This window comes from Neoarthrinium moseri (assembly GCF_022829205.1).
Source record: "Neoarthrinium moseri strain CBS 164.80 chromosome Unknown scaffold13_Wmoseri_CBS_16480, whole genome shotgun sequence".
NCBI classification, from domain to species: Eukaryota; Fungi; Ascomycota; class Sordariomycetes; order Amphisphaeriales; family Apiosporaceae; genus Neoarthrinium; species Neoarthrinium moseri.
The window spans coordinates 325517-351801 of record NW_026055127.1 but is presented as its reverse complement, the minus strand read 5'-3'; the positions used below and the strand labels follow the sequence as shown (position 1 = coordinate 351801).

The following is a 26285-nucleotide window of genomic DNA, read 5'->3' as shown; positions in this document are numbered from 1 at the left end:
CACCTCACGTTTTCAGCTCCTCCACATCTTCCCGATATTTGCCGCCCATACTAACAAGCACCATCAGAGGGCATCTTGTGAGAAAATTAGAAATTTCCAAGGCTGCTGCATCATACATCGTCCCCTCGGTGAGAGCCCATCAATTATTTCCATGGCGTCATACCCGACGGCGGCAAAGGCTTGGGCAAACGCAGTGGGGTCTGCCGCCCTGGAAGACTCCCAGGAAAGCTCAGGCTCGACTCACATGCTTTCACTCCTGGGCGACACGCAGACGTCAACTGCCTCAACGCAGATGCCGCCTCGTCTTGGAGAGTTTCATGATCATGCTACAAAAGCATCCCATGGTAGTCTCCTGGACCGTTCACAGTTCGAGAAGCCCGAAGACCTTACCGCGGAAGGTTTCACGTTCAAGCCAAACCAACTGCACCAGTCTGGTCTGTCAAACAAGGCCCTTCAAGACCCAAGGGGTAAGATTATTGACACACAGATATCAATGGAAGATCCTAGGTCCTCAATGGTGACTGAGGCAGACAAGCAAGCTGGTCATTCTCCTGCAGCGTACCAGGAAAGACGGGCCAGTTCCCTTCAGCTTGTGGGAGTGGAGCAACACACTTCTGCAATGGAGCATGGTGTCTCTTATTCAAAGCGAGATTCTGGTTCGAATCACTCATTCAGCACAGTTGAAGAATCGGATGCAGACCAAGACTCTGTCCGAGGTCAAGGCCAACCTGCTAGTAGCGATCGGGACTCTCACTTAGGGGAGCATGGCAGCCAAGTTCGACAAGAGACTAACAAAGGACAAAATGCTGCTGATCGCCTATTGAAAGGCCAGAGATTGGATGTGGAACGTCCACACATACTGGATCCCAGCACCCAACCGTCCCAGGACCGTACGCCTCAAGATGATTATTCACATGCACCTTTTCCACCAGAGGACATGGCTACTGATCAGGAAGAACAACAGCCTCCTCCCTTGAACAAGAGGTCTCTGACTGTAGTACGAGACAGAATACCAGCCTACCACGGACCATTGGAGGGACCAGCACTCAAGAGCTCCGCAGAGCAGTCTCCTGTGCAAACACCTGTTGGTGGAATTAGGCACCATCGTCGACACAAACAGGAAAGGTCTTCAAAGGGCATTGAGGTCTTCATGGAACCTGAGACCACACATCACATCCACCCAAGTGATGATAAAACAACTCCTGCGAGAAGACCAAGAGAGAGCTCTGTGATGTCCGATCTGTCATTCAAGCCACCAATGACAACTCGCCAGCGCCGGCAGATCAAGCCCTCAAAGACCAGTAGTAGGGGTATGGCAAATCGTCCCCTAGCCGTTCCAACATCGAGCCAGCTATCGATGAGACCCATCTCGCGAGGTTCGAACTTATCAAACATCTCGAGGCGCCGAACGACTCCTTCATCCCGAAAGTCAGAGCCCCTGACTCCTCTCAAGGAGGCTTACATCGAGCTTGGCGAATATAGGGAGCAATTTGCCGGATGTTGGAATGGCTACTTCTTCGCGGAACAAAAGTACAAGCAACGAGTGATTGATAAGATGGCCAGGCTAGAGGACACGGTCCAGGCATATGAAGATCAGCTTGAACAGCTGGAAAACGAGCGTCGTGCTCAAAATCAAATTGCGGAACAGCTACAGAATGCAAATCAAGACCTCACCCATCAGCTCAAGGCCAGTGAAGGAACATTGACAGCACAAGCCACCAATATTGAGCGTTTGATCAAGAAGTGCGATAAGTACAGAGGCCGTCTCAATGATGCTACCAAGGAGCAGCAGAAACTCTACACAAAGTCCAAGGAGCATGTCAATGAGACCATTGAGCGCCTCAAAGCTGAGCAACAAGAACTCGAGAAGTCAAGACAGGCATCACTGGATGCGACCGTTAAAAAATCCGAGGCTGCTCGAGATGACCTTCAGAGAAAGGTTAGAGATGTTGTGAACCTTGCACGTCAGCAGGCTCTAGAGTGTAAGTTTTCATGTCGAAAGAACGTCGTGTGGACTAATATATTGCAGTGGATGGCACAATCAAGGTCCTCAAAGCTGATCTCGAGTCGAGCCAGCAGCAGTTGTCTCGGGAGCGTGACCACACACAGAGTCTTCAGAAAGAACTGCAGGGGTCTCGCGATAGCAATGCTCACATAATCATGAATTTGAGAGACCAGAATAGTAAGATACTTGAGGCGCTGGAGCATCAGAAGATTCGCGACCAAGAGGCGCAGTCGACTGCTTCTAGACGACTTTTGAAGCTGGACTCCATTGGAGCTGTCATTGATGAGCTTAAGTCAAAGGCTACCGACCCTTCAAGTGTCACTCAGGAGATACAGTCGCTTCGACAGCATGTGTCACGAGATATAATAACAGAGATTCAGCACTTGGCCTCGAAAATAGCAACTGCGGGTGACAGCGGCCAGGCTCATGATGCAACTCTGAACGAGATCAAAACAATATGCGAATCAATCAGCGAACATAGTCACCACCATGGCCAGGAGGCCCAACGGTGGCAGGAGTTGCACAAGCAAGCAGAGACTAAGCTGCAGGATCTTAAGTCGAAAATGAGAGACACTCAGGAGAAGCTGGAGGAAGCCACGGAATTCAATGGTCGGTTCAACGAAGAGAATATTGATCTGAAAGATAGCATAGCCTCGCAGCAGGAGCACATCAATGAGCTCCAAGCCGAGCTCAATGTACATGAGGCACGCGGAGATTCGGAGGCAGCTGAAGTGGCTAGGCTCAAACAGCTACTCAAGGAAAATGATTCAGCTTTCAAGAGGCTGGAGGAAGAGGCGCGACAGAGCAAGGAGCAGCTGCAGGTCCAGAGCGGCTCCTTGGAGGAGGCCGAGAAGGCTCGTCAGGACTTGCAGCAGACCATTGACACTGCAGCTGAGAAACAGAACACCGCCATTCAAAATGCAACACAGCAGTTTGAGCAAAAGCATCGCGACATCGAAAGCCGCTTTGAAGCTTCCGAGAAGTCTCGGGCGAAGCTGGAGCAGGAACTGCAGAAGGCAAAGGAGAGAGCACAACGGCTATCATCGACGAGGTCAGATGACATCCCCAGGCTGATGCGAGAAGAGATCAACCGTGTCAACGAGCTCGTTAGCCATTTCAAGGCTATGAAGGAGGATATACAAGGTCTCGAACCAATTTCGCATCTGCATGATGGCCTCATCAATATGCACACAGTGTGCAAGAGCCTCGAGAAAGACTTTAGCAATGCCGCGCAAGTGAAGGAGAAAATAGTGGAGCTCATAGGCGTAGAGCAGAAGCAGCTTGAGGTATTGAAGACGCAAGCTTCAAGCCAGCAGACCAAGGATGATAACGTCACCCTACCAGAGAAACGCACCTCGTTTCGGTCCAAACGAGTTGCCTTTGAGGAGACCTCCACAGCAGCTCCATTGGACACGGTAGAGAACCAAAGTAGCCGTAAAGGTACCAAACAGCCTCTCAAATCGTGTATCAGAACGACGCGTAGCACGTCGAAAGAGCCTGAAGCCGCAGCACAGCACGTCTCAATGAACAGTACAGTGGCCCCATCTACGCAGCAGCGGCCAGTCGTCTCGAGTCACAGCAGCTTCAACCGACCTGTTCAAGGAGGTCATCTTGCGAACGCAAGCATTGAGAGCAGGAAGCGGGCCGCTACGGAGCTAGAAACCGAAGTTCCGAAGTCTGATGGCAAGCGTCAGAGACTGCCTTTTGCACCCCAAGCAATGGACACAGTACTTCCAGGTTCTGGCCGAAGCGGCTCATCCCGATCTCGCTCACAGTCCAAGTCAGATTACTTTCAGATTCGCAACAGCGTAGCCAGTCACCGCGAAACAGAACTCGATGAGGGAGACATGGCCATGCCCACAATAAGCGATGCCAAAGGAGCAGCTACACGTGGTCCGCTGGCAACACGGTCAGGTGGTATCATCACTTACGGAACGCAGTCAAGAACAGGATCGCAGAGCTCTGCGGCTTCCAGTCAAACTTTGAGGGGAGCCAGTCAAACGCCAATGGCTTCAGATACCTCCATGCCCTTGAGCGGTAGTCAGGAGCATAAGTTGCCATACAAGCTTCGACGTGAGCAGTAAACCACGTGTCACCCAGACATTACATGTTGCTCTACTCCCACTTGATAGCTTATAGTTCCGTGGACTGATGATTTGCTGTGATTGCTGAGAGAATGGGAGCTGAAAGCCGATAAAAAGAAAAGTGAAAAGGAGCATTGCTGTGATGTAGGTACAGGCGAGGGTCGGGGTATATGTACAGCCATTCAGACGAAGTAGTGGTGCTATTTGCAATAATTGTAGCTTCTCAGATGGCTCGAAAGCCCATATGCGTCTATCGATTCCATTGTCGTCATTTTTAACGCCTTACTATACATTTATATGTACAATGCTCGTTGCTCAGGTGGTGCCCACGGACGATGTGTCTCGGGTCAAGCTGCTCTAATCCCCCAACAAGCCATATCTCGATCGGATGCGGTCGTACATGTATGTGCTTTGGCGCCGCGGGATCACTTGCCCTTACGTTTCTGCTCGAGGAAAAGAACCTTTTTCCGTACTGCAGCGGGAGGTCCATGTGTTAGCCAAACTTGCAAGCTTGGGGTCTAAGGACGAGGGCGGGGGGCGATCGGGTGCTGCCACTCGAGGTTCGGGATCCTGACGTACTTATCGGGTCATACTTGAGCATGCTCATGGGGTTTGCCGTCCGTGGGCGCGTGAAGGAGTAGAAGTAGCCCGTCATGGCCATCGAGAGAAGGCGCACGTTGATGATGCGAGACTTGACTGTGGGATAATGTCAGCTGGACCCGACAGCCTGGTAGACGGGGCGGGGAGCTAGAATGCGCGAGGGGGTGGTGGGCAGGGACGCTGCATACCTTTCTTCGCCATGGTGGAACGCGCCTTGAGGGGGGGATTGACGGGGAGTCAAGGGCTTGCGGGATGCGATTTGAGGTTCCTGGGATGCCGGATTCGCGAAGGGCTGACGACTTTTTGGTGGAGCCGGGGTGTTCCTGTCGGTTAGGGGCATGGACTCAATTACTGCATAACTAGCGGCCCGGCCAAGATACCTAACCAGGTACACCTCACTCGCGTGTCTGGTGGGTAATTAGGCTCCGCATTCGGATCTTTGGATCTCTATTGACAGTTGCAGTGATTCAGTTATCATACGAACAATTGGCTGTTGAGTTTTATCATCTGCCTCAAATTCAAGATTGTAATAGTAAACGAATGTTGTCGTCTGGCCGTGTCCCATAGGAGAATATTCTGCATGTGCATCAGGCAGGGTATCCTTCTGTGGCGGTGACGCTGGCGACGCCACAACAGCTTGGCACTTTGAGAGGTGCTGAATGAGCAGCCAGGGACACCGAACGTGCGGTTGAAACAAATTATGGCTCCACCACCTATCCCTGGGTCTGGGCACTCGAAACAATATCTGGCCATATTCTTCCCAATACATCAAAGTCGGATGCTGGAGATGCAACAGCGGGCTGTTGGTTGATACCTTGTTGATTTCCATCTGACTTCGTTTCCCTTCGGTTTGTACAGAAGAGGTGGATCGCCTCAATTGCCCCCGTTCTATTACTTTCCCATTGTAATCGCTGCTGTACGACCATCGCCATGCCTCCCCGGAAGCAAGCAGCCAGAAAAGAGGCCAAGAAGCCTGTGCCGGAAATCAATCCAGACTCATCCTTCACCCCGGAGAGCTTTGAGGATGAGCTCAAGAAGCTTGCCGACCAGGCCAAGAGTGAGACAACGTCGAATTGGCTCATCCGGCAGGCCGTCATCTGGGGCAAGGCCACTTCATTGTTGGCTGTGATAGCCGTCTACGCCAATGTCTCTGAGCTGGCTCTCTCCCCCATCTATGGGGGAATCCCCTCATCCATATACCACTCCAAGGTCGTCATAGCCTCCGCATTCGTCGGCTGGGCTGCCAACCTGGCCCTGAGGCGGAGCCTGCCCATGAAGACTCAGTACTTCTTGCCACTTATCGCGGCATACATCCCCATGGCGCAATTCTACCTTTTCAAACTCAGTGGAGTCTTCACGGCGAGCTGGGGACCCCTTATCACGGAGGCATTGACTCTTTTCCCATTGATGGCCTTCTCTATCGCCTGTGTTGCAGACATTCTTGAGGCAGCAGACCTGGAGGGGCTACCGAAGTGGGCTGGTGATGCAGCACCCGGATTCGTCTCCTACGGCATTTACAAGTTTGTGGAGATGTTCACGGCTGAGAACCTGCAGTACGGGATTGGGAAGTCCTTCATGCAGACGAGGTTCGGGTGGGAGCTCGTCCTCGCGGGCACCTACACCATCATGGCGCCGTCCAAGCTAGCGCTCTACAGTATTCCTGCGGTCCTCCACGCTGCTTTCCTCAACACGCATATCATGACGCCCTTGGCAACCAAGTCTATCAACTCGGTGCTGAAGGAAGATGGCTGGTCAGTGCTTGATCGCTGGGAGTCGGTGACGGGTTATATCTCCGTCTTGGAGAGCGCGAACGACGGCTTCAGGGTCATGAGATGCGACCACAGTCTGCTGGGCGGCGAGTGGACCAAGCTCCCCAAGATTATCGTTGGAGAGCCAGTCTATGCTGTCTTTGCCATGCTCGAAGCCGTTAGGCTTGTTGAAGTTCCGAATAGGGTCGCAGATAAAGATGCTAGGGCCCTCAACATGTAAGTCTCCCAATCTTCAGGCTCACGTCTTCGTGCTAACGTCTCCCCCCCAGCGGCTTGGGTATTGGTACCACGCCTTCAGCATTGATTGCCCACGGGATTGACACAACCATTGTTGAGATTGACCCGATAGTGTACGATTTTGCTGTCAAGTATTTCGGGCTTCCTTCCAATCACACCGCGGCTATCGAGGATGCTGTCAGCTACACTGCGCGTATTGCCAAGGACCAAGCCCAGAGCTTCGACTACATTATCCACGACGTCTTTACTGGCGGGGCTGAGCCTATCCCTCTTTTCACTCTTGAATTTCTCCAGTCCCTCAACACCCTCCTCAAGCCCAACGGCGTTATTGCAATTGTAAGACAACCTATATATTATCCATCCTGACGCGGGAGACTGACCGAACCAGAACTACGCCGGTGACTTTTCCCTGCCTCCCCTGAGCACCGTGATGCACACCATCAGGGAAGTCTTCCCATCGTGTAGAATCTTCCGGGAGTCGCCAACACCGTCGGAACAGAAGGTGGACGAACAAGGCCGCGATTTCGACAATGTTGTAGTATTCTGTCGCAAGGTCGACGACAAGATTGTGTTCAGACCCATCGTCGAGGGCGATCTGCTGCAGAGCCGGGCTAGGGCGCACTACCTCATGCCTAAGAACGAGGTTCCCGAGTCAGCATTCTTGACAGGTGATGATGTGGGTATCGTGAGGCAGAACGACACCCAGACACTGGCCAAGTACCATGATCAGACTGCGCTTGGACACTGGGCCGTCATGCGAGAGGTGCTCCCGAAGAAGGTCTGGGAAAATTGGTGATCTGTGTCGAGGCACGTGTAGAAAAGGGCATTCTCATTGTTTATAGTATTATATTGTATCATTGTTGTGCAAAGAAATCCCGGCGCCTTGTGAACATGTCGGGACCTAGTTTCAAGGGTGGAGGCATGCCGAGTGGCACTCACCGTACTAGGCTGCCCAGGTGTTGTGCCAAGAGCTCGGGCATTCGACAATCACATGCGAAGAAGCCCGATCACCATCAAGCATGCTAGAGAGAGGCACGGATTGCGGTCGAAGAAATATCAGCGAGAGTTCTCTTTGTTTCAATTCAACAGGCCAATGACGGGTTGTAACGCCGATGGCGCCAGTCGGGAGACTGTTGTACAACCAACAATAAATTGAGCACCCTGGGTAATATTAGCACCGCCCGGTGATCCCATATACTACCAACATAACACGCTCGCCTAGGACTTAGACGCTCTGATGACGGTTCGAGCAGGTCGAGCAGTTGCACTGCAGTCCGTTCTACCTGATTTGCCGCCGGAGCGCGGTTGCAACGACGCAGTCTTGGACAGAGAATCTCTCCTCCCCTCTCATTGGCTACCGACGGGGCGGCTTTGGTGCAGCGTTGCGCGCTTGACGTGCGTTCTCTAGAAAGTACAGAATGCATCCAGGTCATTGGGGGGACGACCCGTCTTTTCGGTAGAGTATATGCGTGTTGGTTGCGACGTACGAATTCCTCCGGCCTGCCTGCCCTCCTCGTTCTTCTTTGCCCACTTCCTCCACCACCACCACGACCCGATTCTCGCGCCAGCGCTCCACTGCTTTATAAACTTGGCCGTGGCCGGTTGGCACTCTGCTATACTATGTAATATGATTCTCCTCCTCCTCCCGACTTGAACAGCAGCGCGAAGATGTCCCCAAACTACGTCAACCGCGGTCAATCAAGTCGGCAGGCAAACCAGGATTTCCTGACGACCTTTGCGCCGGACCTATCGGTTGGTTTTCCTGTCGTCGACAACAACTCAGATGACTTCACGCCATACGAGCGCAAGTGCACCGGCTCATCAGTCTTCGAGGATGAATATATTCTGGAGCACGGGCGGACCTACCAAGCCTACAAACCTGGGCAATATTTCCTACCTAACGACGGCGAGGAACAGGACCGCCTGGATATGCAGCACGTCGCCATCATGCTCATCATGAAGCGGCGGCTCTACTGGGCGCCGATTGAGGAGCCAGCCAACGTACTGGACATCGGGACCGGCACGTAAGTCCCTTTGGCCATGCTGCCTTCAGTAGCAGACCGAGACGGCGCTGCGCGATGCGGGTCACTAATGGGATTTGCTGCCATCCAGGGGGATCTGGGCGATCGACTTCGCCAACGAGCACCCTTCGTCGCGCGTCTTCGGCACAGACCTGAGCCTGATCCAGCCGAGGCAGAACGTCCCGCCCAACTGCATCTTCGCGCGCGAGGACGCCGAGTACGACGCCTGGACCTTCGACCCGGCCCTCTTCGACTACGTCCACCTGCGCATGATGTTCAGCTGTTTCGACGACCCGCGCGCCGTCATGGCTCGCGCCCGCGCCCACATGGCGCCCGGCGGCTGGATCGAGTTCCAGGAGCTGTTCGCCGACTTCCAGTCGTTCGACGGCTCGCACGCCGGCACGGCCCTCGAGCGCTGGACCCGGCTCCTGGTCGCGGGCGCCGCGGCCGCGGGATCCGGCAACGGGTCCGGGCCCGGCCGCAGCCTCCTGCGCGTCCGCGACTACAAGCGCCTGCTCGAGGCCGCGGGCTTCGTCGACGTCCGCGAGGAGCTCGTGCCGTTCCCCTGCAGCCAGTGGGCCGGCGACGGCGCCTTCAAGGACGCCGGCCGCTTCACCGCCACGCTGCTGTCGCAGCGCGGGCTCGAGGGCGTCTCGCTGAAGCTCCTCGTGGCCGCGGGCCTGTCGCCGGCGGAGATCCGGCAGCTCATTGCCGATGTGCTGAGGGACTTGAGGAATCGGAATATCCAGTAAGTTGCGTTGGGTGTCATGTTATCTTACTCCCGTTGGGTATTGGGAGCACAGGAACGAGTCCTGTCTTCGAAATCATGCTTAAATTCTGCGTGTGGACTTTCTTTTCACAGATACTGACGTCCGACGTTCCAGTGGGTTTTGGCCCTTCTTCATCATATATGGGAGGAAACCGGATGGATAGGAGCTGCGAGGAACTGTTCAAGTTTCAAGTCCACTAGACGATATCCAGCTACACGAATTTGCCTGGACCCGACCACGGCCAGTCTCACACCTGTGTCTGAATTCGGGTACATATATCTCGCTTCGGATCTTCCATTTGTTCTATGCTAACACAGGACATAGCTTTATGTCCTCCTTGTAGGTCAAACGTTGCGGGAGTTACATATTAAATATTTTGGCGCCGTGCTCTACCCTGCCTATCCCATCGGGAAAGTTGACGTGTTTATTGCTTTTATCATGGCGTTGGGGGAATTTGACGAGATTTTGGAAGAGTTCAGAGAGATTCTAAATCATTACACAAGAGATTTGAAATGGGCGCAACAAGTCAGCCTCAGCCGATTTAGAGTGTCAGCTTGAACTTAACGTCGTAGACTATAAGCGCCTAGAGTTACATAGTTGCATCAGTCCAGAGATACAAAATACAAAGTGTCAAGTCGTGGACTTCGCTTTCTCACGACTGGTGTACTAGCACTATTGGATGTAGGCACACGCAGGTGGTCGACCGAGTCTTACAAACCTATCACAATCGGCGCCAAAATCTCAATCATTTTATCGAAAATAAAGAGCGGACATGGCAGCATAGGATTATATAATGGTCTCTTAAACGACTATCTTGATCTCTGTGTGTTCTCGTATCAGTTCTACGGCTTGTGGGTCTGGCATCAGTCACTTGGCCTGATTGTCTATATGAAAGGCTTCGGGGGCAGCCCGTTCGGAGACGAGGCCAGTCGGCGTGTCTTCCGAGCTGCCTACCCAAACAGCAGAGGTGGTGCCCGCAACGGTGACTTCCGTGGCATTTGCAATTACAGAGAGCAGTAGAGTTGGTCGGTTTCGGGCAGGCCGGTGGATTAATGCATCCACATGAATGGCCCAATACCTGGCAACGCGGGGATCAAGAACGCGGCCGGGTATCTATTAATATATCACGGATTTTGCAGAACTGCACTTAGCAGACAAGAGAAGCCTGGCTGAGAACAGGCCCGTGTATCCGCTGCAGGTATGTTAACGGCAAGGTCTTTCTGAGCGAGGCTACAATGTTGGGTCGGTTGCGGGGGCCCGATCCAGTAAACATCACACGGATGGGACTCGATGTTGTTCAGAAACATGGAAAGCACGCGGATCATAGCACGGGTTCTGTGTTGCAATCTGCGACCATGACGATGCTCAGTTCAGGTTGGTAGAGCTTCATATGAAGGAGGAGCTGGCACTAACACGCTGGAAGTTAGTGGGCTGAGGTAACTCCAGTGAGTTGGTGAGAGCCCCACCAGATGGATCCGGGCCGCCCTTGAGCTGCTCACTGCCGGGAGTGGCTACCTAGACCTGCAGCTGGCAAAACCCGGTCGCCTGCCTGGATCGCGCCTCAGAGGCAGTTCTCGCTCTCAGACTGGGGGACTTTCACAACGTCACGGCCTACATCATGGACGACGATGACTTTGGCGCGGACCCCGACTTCTTGAGCGCCTTGGCATCCTCTGCAGGCGGGCAAACCACGGGACAGAGCAGACAGCCGGCGGCGAGCCGCGTCCAGCAGCCAACACCGCAGAGGATACAGCAACCCACGCCTCAGAGGTTGGACAAAGCGCCACCGTCCAACACTTCGGGCTCCAAGATCGTGCAACCGACACCGCAAGCCCTGCCCCAGAGGTCTTCGGGGTCTTCGATTCTGGTATCCCCGCGTCAGAAGGGAAATCCCGTTCTGGCAGCCCTCCGGTCTCTACCATGGGAGTATAGTGACATTCCGGCCGACTACGGCCTCGGCTTGACGACGTGTGCGCTCTTCCTGAGTCTCAAGTACCATCGTCTGCACCCAGAGTATGTCTACACGCGCATAAGGAACTTGCAGGGCAGATATAACCTAAGGATCCTCCTGACCATGGTGGACATACCGAATCACGAGGACACACTGCGGGAGCTGTCCAAAACATCACTGGTCAACAATGTCACCATCATACTGTGCTGGTCGGCCGCCGAGGCAGCCCGCTATCTTGAGCTCTACAAGTCGTACGAGCATGCGAGTGCTGCCGGCATCAAGGGGCAGCAAGCTACGAGTTACTCCGAGAAGCTCGTTGAGTTTGTCACGGTGCCCAGGGGTATCAACAAAGCCGATGCAATCTCCCTGGTGAGCGCGTTCGGGAGCGTTCGAAATGCTGTCAATGCGGAGGCAGAGCAGGTCGCCGTCATTGGAGGCTGGGGTGAGAAAAAGGTCAAGAGATGGTGCAGCGTGGTTGAGGAGCCTTTCAGAATCCAGCAGACCGGCAAACGGCAACTCGTCACCAGCGAGAGTAGCAATGCGATCGATCAGGCCATGCCGCTAAGCAAGGTGCCCCTCAGGGACATGCCGTCCCTCTCGGCAAGCGCCTCGAGAGGTAGTGAAACTCCCCTTTTACAGCAGCAGAGAGGCACGTCTCAAGGGGAGAGAGGCACGTCTCAAGGGGAGAGAGGCACGTCTCAAGGGGAGAGAGGCACGTCTCAAGGGGAGAGAGGCACGTCTCAAGGGGAGACAGCCCACCGGCAAATTGTGGATGCCAATACCAACGGCGACGACGAAGAAGAAGCAATGATCGCAGCAGCGATTGAGGAGTCGAAAAAGACTGCGGCGTTGGAGAGGTCGTCAGATGCACAACCGGAGGACCAGCTCAGTGAAGGAATCGCTGCAGCATTGGCCAAGCTCAGGGACAAGGGGTAGAGCTCGGCAGCCTGCATAGTTTACAGAGAATGGACCATTTCGGCGAGCTGGCTGCCATACCCCGCGCATGAGACTGACTACGAAAATAGTATGTAAAGTGCCATCATATTACCAGTCCACAAGATCTTTGCATAGAAAGGGTTGCGGTTGGACACAGCCTAATTTCCAGCACGTGCGGTGTGGTGTCTTCCACATTGCCCCGGATACACGGCCACGCGATGTTCTGGAGGTCTGTCTCCGCATCTAATCGTTCTTCAGGAATAAGATCCTCCTCTTGGCAACGGTAGGTCAGGCGATTGGCTTGTGTAACCGTCGACAATGTGCATGCGAGACGCAGGAACTCAGCGCCAAGAGCACAGCGGCAGCCTACCTTCTTCGGAGCCCCCCTACGTTCGGCCCTACAAATTTCCTTCGTATTCCTCTTTGAGCATGTAGGTCGAGGGCTGTGCAGCTAGGACGGGCCTGCCGCTATTGATGATAGGTGGTATATCACCAGAAGTTGTGCAGCAGCTACTAGTCATGCATGCTTGTTCCTGGCGATTCGCATGCAGGCCGAAATGACGGAACTCCAACAAGTGGTCAAGAGCGGGGGAACCCTCTTGGATATCGATGGCATCTCCAAAGCAATTTGCAGCTGCATATTCGGTATGCAAAGTGCATTTGGAGACAGGAAGCGAAGCCGTTGAGAGCCGCAGAATCAGTTCATAGGACGACCGTCCTTAGAGTCCCCCGTGAAGTAACTGATTCCAATTCTCCCAAGAACCCAGCCGGGACCCAAAATCATTCACGCAGCGACCCCATGATAGCTGGCACTCATCTGATGATGCGGAGACTTGGCGTGGTAAATCCCCCGCAAAGACGGGCCCCAGCCTGCCGCCGCTAACTCCACAATGGGCTGACTGGCAAGACTGGGGTCAGGGGGGATTAAATCAAGCGTAACCCCTTCTGTCCTGGTCTTGAGGTCATTTCTTGTCTTCCGGCCAATGTGGTGCAAGACATGATCTAGAAATGCCGACACCAAGTCTATCGCAATCTGATAGCAGGATGCAACCTCAAAACCGTCCAGTGCCTGGGTCATCCGGGTCGACAAACACCCACCCGACGTGCTCCCCCCCCCGACATGTCACTAACTCCTGTCATTTGTGCCGTCGAGACTCAGCTACCACTGTTCTGGAAGGTCGGTTTCTTCCGAAGGACTATGTAATATCTGATAAAGTTCCGAGTCTATGTTTGGCCCGTCGCGTCCACGCGTATTTCCTTAGTGACCCCATTCCAGCACGCCCATGCCCAGCACAGACTGACTCTGATTTCGGCGGGGATCTTCACGCCAAAGGATGCCCGAGTGCGATTCCTGCAGCTGACCCACTGCTCTGACCGACTCCTCAAGTCTGAATGCAGGTTTCTGCTTGGTTTATATGCATTCTCGTAGGTCAAGGTTCTTACTAGCTAGACTGGTTGCGGGTGACTATCTCCAAGTCCATGGCCCCTTTTCTTCCTCCCTCCCTCTCTCTCTCTTTCCGGCGCAAGCCATGAGGTCTGTTCTCAGAACTTGCACAAGGCCCAAGTCGTGGCACATGCCCTCATGGCATTGGTCCTCCCCCTCTGGACCTTAATCTCGTGTCTGTCTCTCCTGGTCAATCAACAGATGTTGAGTTACATTCTGCATCTGCAGCAACCCTGTCACGAGCGGGCCTTGCCCTGTTTCGCACCGGGCAGGTCCAGGCTCGCGACCCCGAGCAGATCGTTGCTTCTCAGAACCTAGCAGGACTTCTTGGGCTCCTGCTGCCGTCAGGCGAACTATCGATGCCCGCGGAAGGCATCTGATATGATGATGTGCTGCAGGCCGTACTAGCGGCGCTACCTCGACAAGATCCACCTGCATCTCCATGTAACCCATCCCAGGGGTCGTGACTGCCCATAAGATGCCCATTATGCCTCTCGCCCCAATCTATACCGGGTGGGACGGTTGTGCCTGCACCTTGCGGCTCTTTGGCAAGATGAACCGTCCCGCTATATAACTTGGTATCCTCCCTCCTGTCCACTTTTCGTGGGGACCCATTGCATTCATTCTGCCAGCCCACCGACAGCCGATCTTGGGTATATGTAGTAGGGCTTGTCTGATTATACAATCGCTTCTTGGCCCCGCTCTCTCTTTGGTATTCTCAATATGGTGTTATCAAGGTGGGCTCTAGGCCTGCTTGGCTCTGCTGCCTCGGTTCTCGCCGCGCCTGCCACATACGGCAATGGCACGCAGTATCAGTCTCACCCCGACAGACTCGCTGCTGTGCAAGAGGCATTTGACAGGTCTTGGGATGCCTACTATACCTATGCTTTCCCCAACGACGGCTTGATTCCGCTGGAGAAGACTTACATCAATGACCTGTGAGTGGTGACTGCGGTCTTCCCGGTGGCTATTGAGTGATCTGCACTGTGTGCTTGCTTCACGCAAACTCCTGATTCCTACTGGAACCTGGAAGCTGTCTGTGGCGATCTTGGAGCTATCATAGGCGGTACTCGAGTTTATAACCTAGCTTGCTAATTCATGGAATTAGGGGAGGCTGGGGTGCCAGTGCTGTTGACGCGTTCTCCACGGCTTTGATCATGAATGATGAGAAAGTCATTAAGCAGATCTTGGATTTCATCCCGAAGATCGATTTTGACCATGCCAACTATACCAGCTCCATCTCCCTCTTTGAGACCACGATTCGTTACCTTGGCGGTCTCATTTCAGGCGAGTACTCCATAAATAGCGGACAGCTTCTGTGCTAATGCTGTCCTCAGCGCACGATCTCTTGACTGGACCTTACAAGGCCATGGCTGAAGATGAGAGCGCAGTATCTGCAGTCCTAGACCAAGCTATTCACCTGGCTGACCTTCTGAGTGTGGCCTTCGATACCCCAACTGGCATTCCTATCAACAATCTGGACTGGGAGCCACCTCGGCCCAAGAATGAAAGCACCAATGGAATAGCCACCATCGGGACTTTGGTGCTGGAGTGGGTTCGACTCAGTGACAAGACTGGACAAGAGAAATACGGCAAATTAGCAGAGAAAGGCGAAGCCTACCTTCTCAACCCTCAACCGCAGAACATCGGAGAGCCTTTCCCGGGACTGCTCGGTACTGACGTCAGCGTTGCCAATGGTTCATTTGTCTCCTCGCAGGGTAGCTGGGGAGGCGGCGATGACAGCTTTTACGAGTATCTCATCAAGATGTACGTGTACGATACAGCGCGTTACGATACTTACAAGGATCGCTGGATCGCAGCTGTGGATTCTAGCATCAAGTACCTGCCTTCCCATCCATCTACTAGAGAAGATCTCACGTTTCTGGCCGCCTGGTACAACTCCACCACTCTGAAGTACCAGTCTCAGCATCGTAAGTTACCACCTCCCCCAGAGAGAAGTGGTGCACTAACTCTCGACAGTTGCGTGTTTCAATGGTGGTAACATTATTCTCGGCGGACTTGTCTTGAACAGGCCGGATTACATCGAATTTGGCTTGGAACTTGTCAACGGCTGCCACGGCACTTATATTGGAACCGCCACCGGAATTGGTCCGGAGGTGTTCAACTGGCAGGACAGCAAGACGGCGGCGAACGCTACCAACAACCCCGCCCCACCGGTGAACCAGTCAGCCTTCTACCAAGAGTCCGGTTTCTGGATCCCGGCCGGAGCTGAGTATTACGACCTGCGACCAGAAGTAATTGAGAGTTACTACTACGCCTACCGTGCAACCGGAGATTCCAAGTATCAGGACTGGGCTTGGGATGCGTTCTTGCGTATCAACGCTACTTGCTCAGTGGGCGATGTTGGATTCAGCGGCATTAAGAACGTAAACGTGCCTGGGGGCGGTGGCTTTTTGGATCACCAAGAGTCATTCTGGTTTGCCGAGGTGTTGAAGTACAGCTATTTGATCCAGGCAGAGGTCCGTCATACCCATCACCAACGTGAAATTCCCGATTTGATTACTAACGTAGAACAGGAGGCCCCGTGGCAGGTTTCGGCCGACCACGACAACCAATGGGTGTTCAACACCGAGGCTCACCCAGTGAAGGTGGTGGGCACTCCTATCTGAAAGGCTCCTTCGGGGATTGCGCGGGAAAGGGCGTAATTCAAGGAGTTTGACTGCATGGAAGGCGTTCTAGGTTTATAGTGCATTAATTATCTCTGTGAATAATAGTAATCATTCACACTTCTATCTCCTCCTTGGGTGGCAGGACATTGCATAAGCTATGATCAGTTCACCCCAGAGCTAATGGTTTAATCAGTTTTGCTAGGTAGGCGTTCAAGGTATACCATGACGGATATAACTTCCACTAATTGTTCCCCCCAAAAGTAGTACTACCTGAGCCTAAATCATGGGTAGTGGCACAAAAGTTTATAGGTGATGGGGCCTCCTTATACTGTGCCTCGCACGATTCCCAAAGAGTTGCCCCAGTATCTTGGTCTCCGTTTGATCTCCTGCCTTAGCGCACGCTGTTTCACATAGCTATTCTCAACCCACACTGGCCTTCTTTCGCCGCTGCTCACGACTCTGGGTGGCGCACCGAGCGCTTGAATGCCAGGAACTGGTTTACCCATGTGTTAGGAAGGGTTTAGAGCTGGCCCATATCGAAAACTGATCACGATACTGCTGAATGCTTGAGAATGTGACGGCCCGATGTCACCTTAGATGTGAGAGGCATGTATGAAGAAGACCTCTCAAGAAGAAAACAGGGCATAAAAGGGCGGATATCGAAAGGGAAGGCCGAATAAAAAGAAAAAGAAAAAGAAAAAAGTCGTCTTCGCTGATGCAGATCTTTGAACCTGCAACTCACGAAGGAAGGGGTGCCCCCAGCAACGCCCGAAGCGCTGACCCAGTAAGCCAAGTTAGCCGTTGGGCAATTGGGACTGGGGGCCGTGAGAATGTGTCAACCTATTGTCAGTTAAGAGGGTATGCCCCAGGCAACCACTAAAAGTTGTGATTACAGTGAGGTCGCCTGCCCCCCCCCTAAGGCGCACCCCGTAGTCGACCATACCGTTGCCGTGCCCACTGCACCGCCCTTGGCTCCGTGGTGACTCGATAACTGCGACTCCATCCGAGCCACACGCAGTGCCGCTGTATGCTGAGTCCGGCGGCCTGGTATCGTCCCGGTGTTCTACAGGAGCGGTGCCACACAATGAAATCCCACGAGTGTCTTGATACCCTGTGCAACCGTCATCGTGACTATCGAGCACGTCAAGAGGAGCAATTGGGGCGTTCCCAAACTTATGTCACAGATCTGAGAGCGCTTTCTATGACCTCAAAGTCCGGTAATAGTCAGGCAAGAGTTCCCGGTCATGAGGGCTGGGCAGTTGATACGGTGATCTCGTAAACGGGTTCCGTATCCCCCGTCCTGCAATTGTGGCCAGCCTCTCCAGTGATATGATAATTGATTATAGCCTACTTCCGAGTGCTGGACCACGCAGACACTCGCTTGTTTCATACAGTGTATCACCACCAATGACGACGAAGACGTTGCGTGCCTGCGAAAGTCACGTCTTGGTTTTCACTTGTTGGTCTTCGAAGGTGGGGATCGAGACCTGCACCCTGGGCACTTGAATCTCATAATTCAGAGAAAGGAGTCATAGGTGGCCATAGCCTCATTTGACTGCTTTTGAAGGTTATAAATCTAACTGGAGTTGTCTATAATCTAATTGGGTATCATGCTGAAAGTCTATAAACAAAGTGCCATGGCGGCTACTACGGCCAGACCCCATAACACGGACAGAGAGTTGGATGTCGATACTGCTACATTTTTCCGTGCCCCTCCACACTCGCCAAAGAAATCAGCGGCACCAGCCGTTGTGATTGCCTGCTCGTTCCTCCCGCAGTTGGCAGACTGCGCGAGGGAGATCTGTCGCTTGTCCTGATCAAACACGACGTACGCGGAGCGCAGGAAGTTGTCCCCCAGGATGTTGAGCCCCTTGAATCTGGGTTCTTGGGTGAGCGAGGCCACGTAGCATTTTCCTCCCGTCGGAATAATGCTCTCACGAAGAGGAACACGAATTGTCATATCTCCGAACTTAAAGTCCATCGTCGCCGAGGAGCGCTGGGCATCACACGGAACCTGAAATCCCCCATTGAGTGAGATCTTGCCGTTACCACCAAGGCTCAAGGCTATCTGGGAATTGGTTTCGTCCGGGAGAAAGTGATACGTGGAGCCAGAGTCGAAGATGACTGGAAGGCTGGTTTTGTTGATGGTTTTGGTGCCGTAACTGCCCCCGGACAAGCCAATGGAATCTAATTGAATCCAATATCTATTTACGTTAATCAGCCTCAATATGATGGTTTTATTTCGTTCATGAATTTTCACTCACCGGTCGCCTGTCTCTCCCCTCTGTGGAGGTAGAATCGGCTTGGTTGTCAGCGGCCCGCTGAACTTCTTGGTGTCTACTCCGCCGAAAATGATGGCACTTTCATTGTTGTCACGCGAACCCAGTGAGAGGGAGAATGCTTTCGAGTTGGTGACCTTCTGAGACGCCAGCTCATCGATGAAACTCTTGTAGCCGAGGTTGGAACCCCATCCTACACCCAATACACCCAAGTTTTGGTTTGACGAATTTGTGGCCACGCCAAATTGTACATCATTTAGTACAGTTTCTGCGCATGGTCAGCATGTTACTTCTTTATATGAGTATTTGACAATGTTATATCACTTACTGCTACCATAGATGCCTATGCGATCGGTAGAGAACGTCCCTGAAGCTCCACCAATCCCATATAATTGCTCAAACGGCTTGGTCAGGTTTCTCCACGTCGATGAAGCACTGGTGTTATACTGAACCTTTCCAAAGCACAATGACGGCTGCGACGAAGAGTAGAAGGAGCATTTGGGGTTAACCCATAGCATGTCTGACCCAGTATCGATGGTCACGCTGACCCGTTGACCAGGTGTTCCGATCTCAACTACGACTACGTGTTAGCGATGAGGTTCTGAGCAACATCCTTTCATCAGGAATACTTACGCTGAACACTGTAACTGTTAACTAAATCATGTAGGACCGCACTGGTTTCCTCTCTGCGATCCAAGAAGTGGTCTTGGTTTGCGATGTCGCGGCTTACTGGTAATGATAAAAACCCATTTGATTCTTGGGTTACGGGCGACGCCTTCACTATTGACGATGCCCCTAACACTGCCCAAAATACGGTTGAGTCTATGAAGGTCCTCATGATCAGCGGCGAGGCGCTGAGTCTGCTGTGAGTTTGAAAGCTAACAAGGCAAAAGTCTGAAGGAGTTGTTTTCTTTGGTGTAGTATAGACTCAGCTTTAGAAGAACATATCACGTTCAATAAAGGGCTTACATGCATCTGGTTATAAGGCCAGGACTCAGCAAGGCGCGGATCTTTCCGTCCGGAAATTCAATGTCATCAAAGTGCAGCAGGCAGGTGTCGAGGTGGGCTGTGTTTCTGTGCCCCAGATCCGCGAAGGAAGCGGCACGCACACATAAGCAGAATGACCTGATGTCTGCTGCGGCGCAGCTAGAAATCAGAACGGACCACCAGAATAACCCTCGACATGAAATAATTTACACATTTGAATGAATAGCCATGCGATACGCCAAGAGGGCTTCCAGGACTCACTGAATGTAGGTGATGCTGTAACTATCTATGTGCATAACTCTGAGCAATCATATGTCCAAACGACTACTGAGCTTCCAGGTTGAGCGGCACAGCAGAAGGCTGAGCGATCAACGTGAATAACGTAAGAAATATTAGGCCTCACATGACGGTTATTGGTTTAGTGAGTCGCGGAAGCCTAGATCCTGTCCGAATGTAGAATTTGAAGTAGTCCTATGTCAGTTTCTATGCCCAACATAATACTTGGTGAGAGTCACGTCGAAGGTGTACAAGACTGGCACCGGCCCATGATTGAAGTTTTATTCCGAAGCTGGCAATAACTTCGTCTGAACCGTAATTACGACTAGAATATTCCCTCGATTCCCACTCTGTTGTCCTAGGTAGGTAGCTGCCGATGATAAGAACAAGTCCGACCTCGTGTGCTAGTTGAGCGCCGACCCGCGATTGTCGTGATGGGACGCTGAATTAACGTAGGGCCCTGATGAGCTGGTAACTCCTCCCTTTGTTTACGATTATTCGAACTGGAGACACTTTGACGCTAAGTAACCAAATAAGGCTCGCAAAAGATATCCATGCGTTTGCAACCTATGAAACCCTGTCACCTTACAAGGCGGAGTGGGCTGTGAACCGTCTCGGGGCCTACCACGCAGTTCTAACCTCGCCAAATGGTGCAACGGACTAGTTAGCTTGTTCTTGTATACTTACGTAGATACTATCAAAAGTTGCGGATAGGCAACCTTGTTCGGGGCTTGAAAGCCTCCGAATAGCACCAATAAAGCCGATAAATGGCAGGGACGCACCAGGGACCCGATGTTGTTGGCCGTCGCCGTCGAGCAAATCAAGTCCAAGTGAAGATCGGCCGTCAGCATAGCCATCGCACGCTGTACATTTTTAGCATGAAGCCCACTGTTGACAGGCTCGCATAGGGCTGAGTGGCCACCCCACCTGCCCAAGCGCGCTGCCGGCCCCCGGTCTTCATTCGTTGTCCGAAACAGAGACTCAATGGCGTCACCACTTGTCCGCTCACCACTATACCAGCGCTAGCGCATGCGACTGAGCAACTCGTGGTGAAAGATTGTATTGCGCAACTCAGTCCATATAATATCACAGTGCCCTGAGCTCCTTATTTCTGCAATGCGACCCTCATGACCGACACGGCAAACACAATGGCACTGCTGCAGCACCTCCTCCACGTGACCAACTTCCGCAGCCCCTTCCTGCGGACGCTGGTCCCCAGCGTGTCGGCCGCCTTTGCCATCCAGACCGCCTTCGCCATCCCGTCGGTGCTCGCCCAGTCCGAGCGCTTCTACGATGCCTCGGGCGCCCTGACCTTCCTCTCCGTGACCCTGCTCAGCCTCTACCTGCCGAGCCTGCGGACCCGGTCAGCGGCCGCGCTCAAGGGCACAGATGTCAAGCTGCCGAGTCTGCTCTCGGCGTTCGCCAGAGGTGGCGGTGCCGCGTTCAACTGGCGCCAGGTTGCGCTGAGCGCTGCGGTCGCGTTCTGGTCTATTCGTTGTGAGTACTCATTACTTGTATACTTACCCGTATACTGTCTCCTCCGTGGTTGGGCAAGCACGCTAATATGCCGGTCCGTGGAAGTGGGCTCGTATCTGTTCCAGCGCGTGCTGAAGGAGGGCAAGGACTCGCGCTTCGATAAGATCAAGGTCTCGCCGCCCAAGTTCTTCGTGGCCTGGATGGCACAGGCCACATGGGTCTCGTTGTGCATGATGCCCGTGATCGCCGTGAACTCCATCCCGGCTGCCGTGTTCTCTGCCGTACCCGGGGTCAAGATCACCGACTTCTTGGGCATTGCGCTGTACCTGGGCGGCTTCACGTTCGAAATCATCGCAGACCGGCAGAAGAGCCAGTGGATGCATGAGAAGCGGACGAAGCAGCACGACGAGGCGTTCCTGACCAAGGGCCTGTGGAGCAAGAGGTAAGCTGATCTGATTTATCAAGTACCCAGAGTTTTGATATTAACACTGCTATAAGTCAATATCCGAACTACTTCGGCGAGTCGACCTTGTGGACAGGCATTGCCACGACTGCAGCTGGACTCCTAGTCTCCCGCCCGGTGCAGGTCGGGCTTGGGGTCAGCGGTGGCCCTGGCGGCCAGCTTTTGGCTCTGGGGCTTTCATACGTCAGCCCGGCGTTCGTGACGCTTTTGTTGACCAAGGTCTCGGGCATACCCATGAGTGAAGCGAAATACGACAAGCGGTACGGTGATCGCAAGGATTATCAGGAATGGAAAAAGAACACCCCCAAATTCTTCCCAAAGTTGTAAAACATGGTAGCATGACTGACTAAATTGGAATGCTTCATCAAGGCATGCCGGTCTCTTGGGAATCAGTTGATTTATTGGGTGAATATACAAAGTGTTCGAACTACCTATGTCCTATCCCACTGAACTTATGTCCCCCCAACCGTGGGAACCTAGCCCTGAATAACACCAACGCTGATGTGCACCGGAAAAAATCGTAATCGTCGATACCAAAGTGATTTAACTTATTTGTGGAATGATTTGACCTTCTCGACCTCGTCATAACTTCCCATGAAAATCCCGGATCTGTCGTGGATGTGCTCAGGTACAACCTCCATCATCCTCTTCATGTTGCTGTCAACGGCTTGGCCACCAGCTGCCATTTGGGTTAGCGCAAGTCTCTTCACAGGGATTACAGGGTTGTGAGATAAGCTTACCATTCTCAAACACCATGGCCATCGGAGCACACTCGTACAAAATTCGGAGCTTGCCCTTGGGACTCTTCTTGTCCGCGGGGTACGCAAAGATACCGCCATACAGCAGGGTTCGGTAAGCATCAGCAACCATGGATCCAATGTATCTGGCGCTATAAGGCTTGCCGTCGCCCTGCGGGTACTTCAAAGCGTTGAAGTACTCCTTGGTGTTGTCTTGCCAGTACAACGAGTTACCCTCGTTACACGAGTAGATGGCGCGGCTCTTGGGGATCTTCATATCGGGGTGGGTCAGGATGAACTCGCCGAACGAGTTGTCCAGCGTGAAACCATTGACGGTGCCGCCTCGCATGGTGATGACCAGTTGCGCCGAAGCACCGTACATGGTGAATCCAGCGGCCAAGAGCTCGGTTCCAGGCTTCAGGATATCCTCTTTGGTGCCGGTGGACCCCTCAGCCAGCTTGTGGATACCGAAGATGGTTCCCACGGACACACCGGCGTCCAAGTTGGAGCTACCATCAATGGGGTCGCAGGCTACGGCGTATCTGGCATTGGTCTTGTCCTTGAAGAAAATGACATCCTCCTCCTCTTCAGAGACCAACAGGGAGCACTTTCCAGAGGACCTCATGGCCTCAATGAAGAGGTCATTGCCAATGACGTCGAGCTTTTTCTGGTCGTCGCCGGTTGCGTTCGATTGGCCGGCCAGACCAGTCAGGTTGACGAGAGTGGCTCTGCGGATGTAGTACGAGATGGCTTTGAACGAGAACTGCAGGGCGTGGCATAGTAATCTGTTTAGGGCCGGTGTGTAAGTAGGCGGCCAGAACGCTTGGAACGCAGGGGAAAGCTGCTATACGTACGTGAAGTCTCCGGTTGCCTCCTTGACCTTTGTCTGCTCTTCCGTCAAGAAACGCGTCAAAGTCACGATGTTGGTGTTGACGGTCGCCGACTCGGCGGGAGGAATATCACCGTTCGAGGCCATTGTAACTTTTGCGTGCAATGCCGAGGTTCTGTGACTTGGTTCGGGTGGGAGGATGGGGACGGGAGAGGAATGCTGCGGGTTGTGGCGGGATGTGATGGCAAGAGGATGGGGGAAGCAGAGGGAAAGATAAATGTCGAGGAGAGAAGGCCCCAAGGTCTGACGAAACCGCTACTACTTACATAAGTCTGGCTATGATATCAACCGAGGGGAAGGTTGGGTTCACGAAGTGGAAGTGGACGAGGCAACCCGCCTTTCTTACTCCACACCCCTCCCGGCCTGACATTTAGCATTGTCTATCTCGGCAAACGGCGCGACGAAGATGGTCGGGCTGCGAAGCCGACTTTGACTTCCAGAGCCCCAGAGGCCCCTTGCCGGCTGAATGGCATGGCAGTGGTGGGATTCACGGGCTCGAAAGAGGATTTCCCGGGTGGCATCGTGAAGGCGCTGTGGTTTGTACCGAAGCGGGAGATCTCGGCCAAGCTCGGGTTAGGGAACGTCACCTAGGGGGTCTGGGGAAGCTTTCATTTCGCCCTGGGTCGTGTGAGCGCCCGCTGCCCCAGGTGGACGCTTGGGGGGCTTGGGGGGGCGCTTTGGGCGCCATCAAGGGGATGCTTTTCTACTCATGTGACTGCATTGAGTCTCAGCTTCTGTCTCCAATGGCCATGCCCAATTCCTGTACCGTAGGCAAATCTTACTTTAGCAAAACTCTTGTTGGCCATGCTGAAGATCGGCCCTGTCGGGATCACGATGAGAGCATTCTCCAGGCCTGCCAGGGCACACCTACCCCGCCGGCCCCGCTGTAGCTTGTCATGTCGGGTCCCGCCCCTCCAACTCTGCCCACCTGGGCGGTTGGCGGGAGGTGGAGCTGGAGAGACAGCCGGCCAATCTTTGATTGGCTGCTGGGCGCCGTTCGGACAAGCTTTCTTCCTCACATTTTCGTCGACATCGGCAGTCGGATTTTCCAGCCTCCGATCCTCTCGCTAGGCTGGGCCCACTGAAATGCGGCTCTCTACAAAAACAGTCCATTGAAATTTTAGTTTTCGGATTTTGCAAAGCTTCACAAGCTTCACACACGATTTTCGCAACCCCAAGTCGCGACGTGTGTGCTCTCTGCCGGCCATGGCGATGGTGAGTACCCTCTGCTTTCCTATCATTACCCCTCCTCCCATTGATGACAAGTTGTAAACCGCAAACTAGAGTCTTTGACCTTTTGGAATGAAACTGTTTTTACACGTCAGTCTGAGACAGCACACACAGCACGACTTCCTGTCACAACGCTCTTGAGGCTTCCCAGTGCTAACAGGACCTCAGATACACAGGCCTGCCACCTGATGGCGCTGTCTTACGCGATGCGGTCGAACATGGCACCTGGCAAATGTACCTGGACGTCAAGGGTAAGCTACATCTCCCTTCTTCCTCCACTCCTACCTTACGTGATGAGCAACTCTGTGCTTCGGCACAGCTGGAAATTACCGTCTGATTATCGTTGACGAAAAAACCTGGCTGTTTTCTGATTTATCCTTCCTCCCACCGCATTTCTTGAACCACAGTCGAGAAGCGTGTGCTAACGGAACTAGTCCAGGTGTGATCTGAAACCAAGGGTACGTGATTTCTAAACCGACTTCCCGATGCGTTCGCGTGATGAAGCGGCACTGGGCTCCGAATCACTTTCACATGAGTCGATACGCCAATTTGTGGCAGGCCTAGAAAACCTCGCCCACTGATTACGAACACCACGACCGCACTTTTACGAGCACCTCTTGATGGACCTTCATCTGACTCTGGTGTTCTAGTTTGTTCGTCGCAGATGATCCCATCTGTTTCCCCGGATAAGCGTTCGCATAGACAGGTACGTCGTGACGAGCATTAACTCTCATTATTTCCTTCACCTGATGACACCAGATGACGAGTCTTATTCGGGTCACCGTTGCAGACAACATATCCTTTTATACCATTCATGCCTAACTGAATTTGAAGACCCCCTCTGCTATCTACATTGTCATGATTATTGTGACCTGTAGCTAACTCATAATAGACTTGTTCACATGGTCTCCTTATCGGACGTCGGATTCTCGTGATTACCGAATGGTATGCTCGACCCTTTCCTTCTTTCCCACCGACCTGCCCACCCTCAAATGATGAATCGACTTAACCAAAAGACAAGCATATGTCCGAGCTTCACGGCGTAGACGAGATCTGTCATGTCTGACTTTTCCTCAGGATTTGATTCCACACAATGCAGCCCATTAGGTGTCCATTTGACTGACATCGACCCCTGCAACAGCATCGTGAATATACCTAACCAGTAGAGTCCCCATAGTACTCTGTACTATCAAGTTACCATGTAAGCGCCGCCCCTACCCCCATCTTATTTCATTCCCTTTTCAATGATGATCATATTATCACGACGGTCAACATAGCTCTATGGGCATTGATGATACCGCCTTTGACAAGGCACTTACAAAAAACCTGACACAATTTCCATAACCTCAATTTCTCGGTTGCTTTGCATCAACATGAACTAATGAGTGTTTTCAGATGGTCTTGCACGTGCAACCGCATAATAGTTGAAAGGCATTGGCATGCTGAGCCACCAAACCATCCATGGCTGTCTATAGCGCCAACAAGTACAACACCCAAAGGG

At 53.0% G+C, this 26285-nt stretch overlaps 8 protein-coding genes across 8 annotated transcripts; 6 read left to right on the top strand and 2 right to left on the bottom strand.

Moving 5' to 3' along the window:
* Positions 1-151: 151 nt before the first annotated feature.
* Positions 152-4089, top strand: JN550_004722 (uncharacterized protein; the record flags this gene model as incomplete). Its single annotated transcript, XM_049316269.1, has 2 exons — positions 152-1982; positions 2030-4089. The coding sequence occupies 2 exons, from the start codon at positions 152-154 to the stop codon at positions 4087-4089; spliced, it is 3891 nt and encodes a 1296-aa protein (XP_049173343.1).
* A 1530-nt stretch (positions 4090-5619) lies between these two features.
* On the top strand, positions 5620-7491 carry JN550_004721 (uncharacterized protein; the record flags this gene model as incomplete). The annotated part of the gene is made up of 3 exons (XM_049316268.1): positions 5620-6674; positions 6728-7031; positions 7084-7491. 3 exons carry the CDS (start codon positions 5620-5622, stop codon positions 7489-7491), a joined length of 1767 nt encoding a protein of 588 aa, XP_049173342.1.
* Positions 7492-8363: 872 nt separating this feature from the next.
* On the top strand, positions 8364-9468 carry JN550_004720 (uncharacterized protein; the record flags this gene model as incomplete). The annotated part of the gene is made up of 2 exons (XM_049316267.1): positions 8364-8719; positions 8808-9468. The coding sequence occupies 2 exons, from the start codon at positions 8364-8366 to the stop codon at positions 9466-9468; spliced, it is 1017 nt and encodes a 338-aa protein (XP_049173341.1).
* Positions 9469-11104: 1636 nt separating this feature from the next.
* On the top strand, positions 11105-12373 carry JN550_004719 (uncharacterized protein; the record flags this gene model as incomplete). Its single annotated transcript, XM_049316266.1, has 1 exon — positions 11105-12373. One exon carries the CDS (start codon positions 11105-11107, stop codon positions 12371-12373), a length of 1269 nt encoding a protein of 422 aa, XP_049173340.1.
* Positions 12374-14540: 2167 nt separating this feature from the next.
* On the top strand, positions 14541-16447 carry JN550_004718 (uncharacterized protein; the record flags this gene model as incomplete). The annotated part of the gene is made up of 5 exons (XM_049316265.1): positions 14541-14755; positions 14926-15092; positions 15155-15748; positions 15798-16297; positions 16355-16447. 5 exons carry the CDS (start codon positions 14541-14543, stop codon positions 16445-16447), a joined length of 1569 nt encoding a protein of 522 aa, XP_049173339.1.
* A 1621-nt stretch (positions 16448-18068) lies between these two features.
* Positions 18069-19701, bottom strand: JN550_004717 (uncharacterized protein; the record flags this gene model as incomplete). The annotated part of the gene is made up of 6 exons (XM_049316263.1): positions 18069-18651; positions 18712-18994; positions 19055-19300; positions 19360-19380; positions 19457-19604; positions 19696-19701. 6 exons carry the CDS (start codon positions 19699-19701, stop codon positions 18069-18071), a joined length of 1287 nt encoding a protein of 428 aa, XP_049173338.1.
* A 1436-nt stretch (positions 19702-21137) lies between these two features.
* On the top strand, positions 21138-22255 carry JN550_004716 (uncharacterized protein; the record flags this gene model as incomplete). Its single annotated transcript, XM_049316262.1, has 3 exons — positions 21138-21486; positions 21571-21907; positions 21964-22255. The coding sequence occupies 3 exons, from the start codon at positions 21138-21140 to the stop codon at positions 22253-22255; spliced, it is 978 nt and encodes a 325-aa protein (XP_049173337.1).
* Positions 22256-22476: 221 nt separating this feature from the next.
* On the bottom strand, positions 22477-23641 carry JN550_004715 (uncharacterized protein; the record flags this gene model as incomplete). Its single annotated transcript, XM_049316261.1, has 3 exons — positions 22477-22607; positions 22669-23450; positions 23520-23641. The coding sequence occupies 3 exons, from the start codon at positions 23639-23641 to the stop codon at positions 22477-22479; spliced, it is 1035 nt and encodes a 344-aa protein (XP_049173336.1).
* Positions 23642-26285: the final 2644 nt, after the last annotated feature.